The following is an 8,203-nucleotide window of genomic DNA, read 5'->3' as shown; positions in this document are numbered from 1 at the left end:
ACCTCCGCCCCTCATTTGAACGTGATTCAGCTTCCTTTAACTTCTAGTATCAGTTATATTCCGTTTGACACCCCAAATTACCTTGCTCTATTTTTCAGTGGCATACTGACATGACAGGCACTTGATGAACGTTTATGACGTAAGTATCAGGTCAAGTCTGCCTTGAACAAGTCCAACACGTATTCATGACTACACCCACCACGTTGCTGCAGACAAGGCCAACACAAGCCCGTCTTTAAGTCCTTGAATGCTTCCTTCACACTACAGTTTTGCTCTTTTCCTAAGAGATCTGATAAAGACCTGTCCTTCCTGAAAATGGCCAGTGGTTAACATCTAACTCTTCAGAGAACCTCGCCTGCTTTTCTAGCTTCACGTCCTTTCATCCACACGAGCCTGGACTCTGAACAGGCCTCGTATTCACACTTCAGGACCTTTCCAGTTCACTCTCTGTATCCGTAAAAACACACATCACACCCAACCCTCTCAAAGGCCACTTCCTGACCCCACAGCAAAACTTCTCCCTTACTCTGTTCCCACAGAATGGTACACATCATTCTTTTAGAAAATTTAGTACATTTATTATACTTCAACTGTTTACCTCCATTTCAGACTACGAATTCTAACAGCAAAGAGCAGTATTCATCTTTGGTACCAATAACTGTTACAACAATGCTCAGTACATCATAGTACCAAGTACTTTAGTAATTTCCATAGGTGCTTGAAAAAGCCTAAGTCCAGCTTCTAACCGTAGACAATTTCCGTTGCAGTGAAAGTTGAATCTGCTTCTTTATACTAAATGGAAAAGCCAGGTCACAGCCTAGGAAATGTGTTGGGTTAGTGGCAGCATCTCTCCCAAGAGAAACACCCCCTCCACTCTGCGCTTCATTTCAGGGCTCATGGGCCCCGATGATCAAAGTCCACCTACTCAACGCTGTGGCTGGAAACCAAAGGCTCCTCCACCCACTAAACAGGCCTACACAGTAGAAAGGTCAGGCTGCGGGGACACAAAATCGAGTTCCATTACTGGCTCCTATACGTAGCACAAATTAGCACTTAAGCATTAAGACTCAATTCAAATGGAGGGAACACATATTGACTTTGCTAGTGTATCTTCACTGCACATTAATAAGACACCTACCACAACATGGACATAAACATTTCTTTTTAATTACAACCGTTTGTCATATAACTGGCACGGAATCTCCTTGTCACTATTTCACAGGAGACGTTAACAAGATAATGCAGTTGTCCCTTGCCGCTTGCAAAAACAAGGAGTGTTCGCGATCCGAATCCTGGCAATGTGGGGGCTGCTTACACTGAAAAGTAAAATCTGAACTATTTCACATAATTCTTTTTCAATATATTCAAATTAATATTTAACCCTAAACATCTTAGGCTTGTAGCATTGTGACTGCTGTCTATCTTTTCACGATGGTGTATCAAGAGGTTCATGGGACTCCTGGGATCAGAATTCACTTTATTTCCTTCTGTATTAATGTACTTTTTGTAAACATACCCACCAGACTGCACCTGACAGGGAGCAATCAAGAAAGTTTCTTTTCATTAGTAACGGTCATCATTTTGAAATCTAAACTTAATTATAAACTATTACCTCCCAGCCTCAACCCGTATCAGTTGATAAATCAATACAATGAAAAACAAGCTTCAGAGTTTTCTCCAGGTATTTAATGCAAGATGCAACGTAGCCACAATCCAAGAAATGCAATTACCATTAGGGAAACTGTAGCCCTACTGGATTGTGGGATATTGGTATTGTGATACAGCTAAAAGCCTTACATAGTTCTGTTCTAATTATAATGTAGCCAGTTTGATAAATAAGGCTGCCTCTTGTGCTTTTTCTACTTTAGGTTATAAACTTTATAGATGAGACACACAATCAACTTTACTGGTTTAAGGGTCCTGAGGATTATTTTTACTATGGACCTCTTTTTGTCTCCAGTGAAGATGGCAAGACCCAGCCTTTGGTATAAATAACTTATTTCCATGACAATATTTAAAGGATGTCATTAGTGTTTGCTGTCAGTGGTGCAGTCTTTGGGTAAGGGGGTAGCTAGGGCCTCTTTGCTCTCAGTAAGTGCTCTGGGCTGATGGATAAACACACTAAATTTAACACCCTGGTTGTTGGCAGCTCTAACAAAACCACTATTGGCAGTCATTGTGATGGCTTTTAGGGTGTCTCCCGTCCCAAAAATCGTTAATGAGCGGCTGTTGATTTTTGAACTGGCCACTAGTCTCAAGGCACGCTCAGAAGGCTGGTCTGGGACCACATTAATTCGCTTAATCAGCAGTGCGGCCCTCTCTCTCTCCCCTGGTCCTCCTAAGGTATCTAGAATGGACTGAAAATCCTTGACGGCAGATTCGCAAGCAAACAGCTCCTTGTCCTTCATGAATGCCTCCAGCTGCGGCAGAACCTGCTCTTTCCTCTCTTGCTCTGCTTGTTCTGTGAGCACTTTTTCTTTGAAGACAAAGTGGCAGCCTCCATAGCTTAGGGCAGATACATATGTGATTAGAGTGGTGATGTCCAAATTCACTCTTTTGCACACGTCCACCTTGATCTCCGTCGGAAAGGCAACACGAGCCAGGATGTTTTCTCGGTCTACTCTGGTCACCTGCAGAAGTTCAGGGCCCTCGTCATCCGATTCCCTCTCACTCAGCTGGAGCTCTTCAGGGTGATCTAACAGGGAGTTCACCGCCACTATGTCTCCTCTTACAGATACGCCCATTTCTCTCAGCTTCTCTGCCATGGGGCTGGAGACGCTGTTGTAAAACGCAAAGATGATGTGAGGGTTGCTGTACTGCACTGGCTGCTGGTGACTGGCCTGCAGGAAGTCTTCAGCCTGCTCAATGATGCTCTTGTCCCCATACTGACCCCTGCCCAGCCAAATGTTATGCAGCGCTTCGGCCTTTCGGCCAATGGCTTTCACCCAAGTGTGACCGCCATTTGCAACCACATCTACCACGAGGGTCTGCTTTTCTCCCAAGGCGTCTGTGTAACCGAAGACATGAAGGACACTGACCACCTCTTCCAGGTTTTCTGCCGATTCCACGATGGCTCTCAGATGGGTTAGGTTAGTGCTCTGTAAGTGGGACTCTTTAATAGCTACCTTCCCAGCTTCTACTTTCTGTAAGAATTTTAACTCTGCCTTCAATTTGCTGCACAGCTTTGCACCACCTTCTATGCCACCTTTTCGTGATCTAGAAAGTGATTCTGCTCTCTTGATCAGCTCCTTGGCTATAGCGATTCGTTCACAGAGCATGGAATGTGCAGACATGCTGACAGCATTATTCCTTTCCTATGAGAAGAAAAGAAACAAATCAATGGCAATCAAGGCTTCACGCAGGATGCTGAGACGATGGAGGCCAGGGCGTCTGCATGTGTGATTCCGGAGCGACTCCCTCCCAAATTGCTAAGGAAAGATAACAGCTGTGCCCGTGAACTCCTCCTTACCTATGCTGGATCCACACGCTTTAGGCCCTCATTTCTTCAGCCTGAAGGTCACGGCGTCCTCAACATGCCCGGGTTAGGATAAAACGCAGGGGGTTGGCAACCTGCTGCGTTAGGGAATTCCCTCATCAGCAGGCCTTACCGTTTGGTTGTAGAGAAGGTCAAGATAAAAAAGACTGAAATAAAATTATCCACACAGACTAGCTGGTTAACGAACTGTCCAGAACAAGAGTCTCTCCATTGGCCACGCTAAGCCTTTCATGAATGGGGCTCCTTCAACCAGCTGCCTTGGGATTTCCCAGGGGCACACGGTACGCACGCCAAGGAATCAAGAGTGCCCGGTCCCTGAATGTGACATCAACCCAGCGGATGTTTAAAGGTTTTAGGAGCCCACCAACTTGGCTCCTGGTCCCACTTGAAGGGAAAAAGCCTGGAAGATAAACTCCACGGGTGCAGCCCGTGGCGGCCCGGGCGGACGGGCCTGGGCCTTCGGGAGGGCATCCAGCCTTCCAGCTTCACCTGCACCGCTGGCCCCGCAGGTCCGGCTCGGGCTCCAACAGCCCCCGCGGCCGGCGCCAGGGCCCCGCGTCCACCGCCCTCCCCGCCAGGCCGGCCGGGCCCAGCCCCGCCTCGGCCGCGGAAGGGGCGCGCCCCTCCCATCCCCTCGCCCCTTCCCCGGCTCCTCACCGGCAGCGCCCAGGACCGCGAGCGCGAGCAGGCAGGCACGTGCGGGCGAGGCTCGGACCCGCCAGGAAACCTCGCCCAGCAGCCCCCACCCCACTCAGGCCTCCGCGGCTGCTCCGCCTGCGCAAGCCCCGCCACCTCGGGCGCCTAGCGCGTCACGTGGCCCCGCGCCGGGTGACGCCGGGCCCGCGATTCCCAGACGGCAGCGCGGCCTCCTGAGCAGGGCTGACGCCAGAGCGGCGGCCATGTTTGCTGAGGGCAGCGACGTCGCCCACGCCCGCCGAGGGGCGGGCCTGGGGACGTGGGGCCGCCTCGCCCCGGGAAAGAGGCGGGGGCGGAGCTCTGGGGCCACGCCTCTCCCCGGCTGCGGCGCCGGCTGCTCGGTCCCCCGGGTGCCAGCAGTCTCGCTGGTCAAGGTTAGCCTCCTCTCCGGCGGGGGGCGGTGGTTTTTGATGAAGCAAACGTCCTGGCGGCGCCTAACTCCCCCAATCAGGCCGAGTGCACCATTTTGCTGTCAAGTTCAAAGGCCTACAAGCGCTCGACAATGGTTGTTGTCTTAGAAAAAAAATGTGGCTTATTTTAACAGAAGAGAAAACAGGCTGGAGAGGCTTGTCAAAGGTTACACAGCTGGCAGGTGCTGGAGCTGGGATTTCTAACTCGGAGCCAAAGCACTTTACACCTGCACCATCCTGAGCTCTCCATAGAAAGTGTGCTATTAGGGATGTGCTGCGTTTCTTAAAAGGACAAATGACCGGTGGCTTCTGAAGGGCTGGAAAATTGCTATTAGCTTAGTAATGTCCAGAGGCTGATTTTAAAGATTAAAGAGCACTTTAAGTTAATCCTTTCCTAAACCCAACTGAAATGACAGTAAAGCAATGAAGAAGGAATAAACTCCAAAGACTAAAAAAAATTGTCAACACATTTCTGGAAGACAAAGAACAATGATAACACTTCCTCAGGGCTTACTATGTGGCAGATATTGTTCTAAGTGTTTGTTCACATATTAATTTAGCCTAAAAGATATATTTTAGCATTAAGTCTGCCAGAGAGAGGTTATTTGAACCCAGGAAGCCTCTTTGCGGATGGGGTAGGTAGTTAGCTGAGAGAAAACTGCCTCAAGTGGTTCACAAGGCAGAACCCAGAAAGGCTCTGGAACTACCGAGGAAGGCAAGGAGGGGAGCAGTGAGGCAGGACTGAACCTGGGCCGTGCTTACTGCTTACAAGTTTTTAAAGCAAGTCCTGTGAAGCTGGGACGGTTACCCATTGTTCCCCAGGCAGAAGCCTAGAGTTTGCGATGGGTTCCAGACACACCATGAAAAGAAAATTTCATACTGCATCGCAAAACGCTGTCCGCCCCTTCCCTGCGCCTTCCAGAATGCTGGCGCTCCTGTCCCACCGCCCTTACGACCCCCTTCCCCCAACCCTGATTTTCCTCTGGAGAAACAGAGCAAATGAAAGACCACAGAGAAATGGTTTAGAGGTGCCCACATCGAGCGTCTCTCCTCCACCGCTTTGTGAGTAGGTTTGGGACTCACAAACACAGCACTTCCAAACATTTTTTAGTTTGGAATCTGAAGAAAACAGAAAGCAGAAAAAAATGTTTGTTTGCTTTTTAAAAAAATATCCTTAACTAGCATTCTCAGAGAAAAGATACTTCCTTCAGTCGTGAGTCAAGAGAAGGATTTTTTTTTAAGGGGAGGTAACGGAGCATGGAAGAGTTCAAATACGAGCTTTAGAAACAAAACCAAAGACAACGAAGAGGCAATTTCTCAAAGAAATGCTATAAAATTTAGGAACACTGAAAGATGTTTCTACAATCAAGGACCTACTGAGTGTTCAACACAATGAATGTTAAGAAACCCACAAAAAGGTACCTCGTTGTGAGATCTCCGAACACTGCAGGTAAAAGATCTTAAGAGCCACAGAGGAGGCAAAGGTAAAAACAAAGGATGTGGCAACAGCATCATGCTTCTCATCAACAACACTGGAATCTAGAAGGCCATGAAGAAATGCTTTCGAAATGCGGAGGTCTTTCTAACCTAAAAATTTTAAACCCAGCCAATCACGAGATAGAGGAGAATGAAGTGTCAAACACGCAACTGGGCTGAAATAGAGCAGGAAGAGGGCTCCAAGGTACTTCTTGGAACCCGTGCTGGGAGAGAAGGGGTGTGAAAGGCTGGGTTCCCTGGTATCTGACCAGAGGAAAAGAGTGTGTTGGGGGGGACTGGCAAGAATTAATGACCGCTATAAGGAAAACAGAGCAAAGAGAAATGTGAGGAAAAGCAATCATAGTATATACTTACATGCCTGTAATAAAAGTCTTCTCAGCTAAACACGGTGATCTAATTAAACTGAAGCGGTGGGGCAGTGAGGGCAGTATGGAGCTCTGAGTTCTCATCTTGCAGAATAAAACATCTGTATGATCGAGAACCTTCAGGAATTCAGAAATAACCCCATAAGCCTGCTCTTTTGAAATGTGGCAGTACCTGATAGAATACTTAAAAAAGTGAAAATTAAGGAAACTTGGGGACTTTAAGCCCTTCGATAAAGGGCTAACGTTATCTCCCTTGTGCTTAGGAAGTGATCACTTACTAGTCAGCCAGGTATTCTGGTTTTATGAGGTCCTTGAGAGCAGGGTCAAGGGAGGAGTCTGAACTCAAGGAACTTGTCTGAGGCAACCCCAACCCTAACCCTAACTTGTCGGAGGCAATGCTGCCACTAATGCAGGGCCACTGGACTGCGTTTCAGGACATTAGGGGTCTAGAGCAAAGGAGCTACTACCAACTCTTACATGTTCCTGGGCAATTCACTGAATTATCAGTTTGCGTTTCTTTATAGCAGGGGCTCGGAGCTTGCCTACACTAGCTAGGAAAAACCTGATAAAGAGGAGGTTAAGGACTCAGAGCTGGCAGTTTGGGACCATGGACATAAAATCCACAGGCTGGACATAACTGAGGCGCTTGGGCATGTTCAGGGATGCAGACAGGGGGTTCCCAGACCAAAAAACTGAGCTTTCCAAGAACTACAACAAAAGAGAACAACTTAAAATTGAGGTCAACGACAAGAACTAAGTGAGAACCAAGGGAGGAGTGTGCTAGGTCGATTCCGTTCAACTGGGCTTTGCACTTACTGGGAAAGAGGCAGAGAATGAACTCTGGACACAGGTCTGCTTCAGCCAACGTTTCCCGTCTTTATTCGTAGGACGTACTCTGTTAGCAGCCCTAAGAACCTCCACAAGCTTTCCTTTTGTCTTAAATATAAGTGCCTTAACTCGTCCCTTCTTTGATTTGTAGAATTTTGGCATTCCTTTGATTTCTTAATGATGGACATTAGAGGGGGACTAAGCAAATTCAAAGGGGCTAAAACTTACAAACTACTGCACTACGAATGTGCCAGCCCTTTCACTTGCATGATTACGTTTAGTCCTGAGAAAACCCTGAGATTAATTCCCTTGGCAGGCAGTCACTCGGCCAGTGAAGTGAGAAAGTGGAGACCGGATTCCAAAAACCACTCCTTATTGTCACATAGTTCTCTTTCTAATGTGCTGGACTCACAATGCACACATACCGAGAGCCCACAGGAGAGACTGTTACATCAAATGAGGCCTTCGAGGCAAATGTCTAAAACAGGTCAAGCTGGCATCTCCCATCACTCATCACTACACTTCTGCCACCATAAGGAGACAGGGTGTTACACCAATAGTGGGTAGAACTGGGAATCCTGGCAGAAATGCTCCCCCAAACTTGGCTAAATCGTCATCAAAATCTTTTGAGCTACATTTAATCATAGAAATGCCCACTATCTCTCAGCTGTCAGATCAGTGACATTCAAAAACGCTGTTCCGGAGCAAGAATAATGACATGGTTTCTCTTATCCTATTTGATGCCTCAAAAGACAAAGAAAACTCAGTACTACGCCTTCACACAGGATGAAAACTGAGGTCAGAGACCCATTATTTGCTTGCTCGCATGAGCCGTAACCTGCAGAGAGGGTTCTGATTACACTGAGATTACATGAATGAGGGAGAGACTTAAGCCATAATTTGACATTTAA

The 8,203-nt window shown here is 47.6% G+C and overlaps 1 protein-coding gene across 4 annotated transcripts; it reads right to left on the bottom strand.

Annotated features, from left to right (window-relative positions):
• Positions 1–556: 556 nt before the first annotated feature.
• C18H7orf25 (chromosome 18 C7orf25 homolog) lies at positions 557–4,268 on the bottom strand. 4 transcript variants are annotated; one of them, XM_003360209.5, is made up of 3 exons: positions 4,154–4,268; positions 3,470–3,642; positions 557–3,314 (listed from the first exon to the last, which is right to left on the bottom strand). In XM_003360209.5, exon 3 carries the CDS (start codon positions 3,291–3,293, stop codon positions 2,028–2,030), a length of 1,266 nt encoding a protein of 421 aa, XP_003360257.2. In that variant the 5' UTR covers positions 3,294–3,314; positions 3,470–3,642; positions 4,154–4,268; the 3' UTR covers positions 557–2,027. The 4 variants fall into 4 exon arrangements, with proteins under 4 accessions (XP_003360257.2, XP_013841291.2, XP_003360258.2 ...); XM_013985837.3 differs by having other exon boundaries at positions 3,470–3,603; XM_003360210.5 differs by having other exon boundaries at positions 3,470–3,573.
• Between the last annotated feature and the right edge of the window lie 3,935 nt (positions 4,269–8,203).

Source organism: Sus scrofa, chromosome 18, assembly GCF_054392235.1.
Source record: "Sus scrofa isolate SSC_HxYL_T2T_F1_AM1 chromosome 18, Sscrofa_HxYL_maternal_Yorkshire_Landrace_v2.0, whole genome shotgun sequence".
NCBI lineage: Eukaryota > Metazoa > Chordata > Mammalia > Artiodactyla > Suidae > Sus > Sus scrofa.
Note: the sequence above shows the minus strand (reverse complement) of the source record. Positions and strands in the feature narration are given on the sequence as shown.

Coding starts and splice junctions, on each gene's coding strand:
- C18H7orf25 (XM_003360209.5), bottom strand. CDS start 3,293: ATGTCTGCACATTCCATGCTCTGTGAACGAATCGCTATAGCCAAGGAG.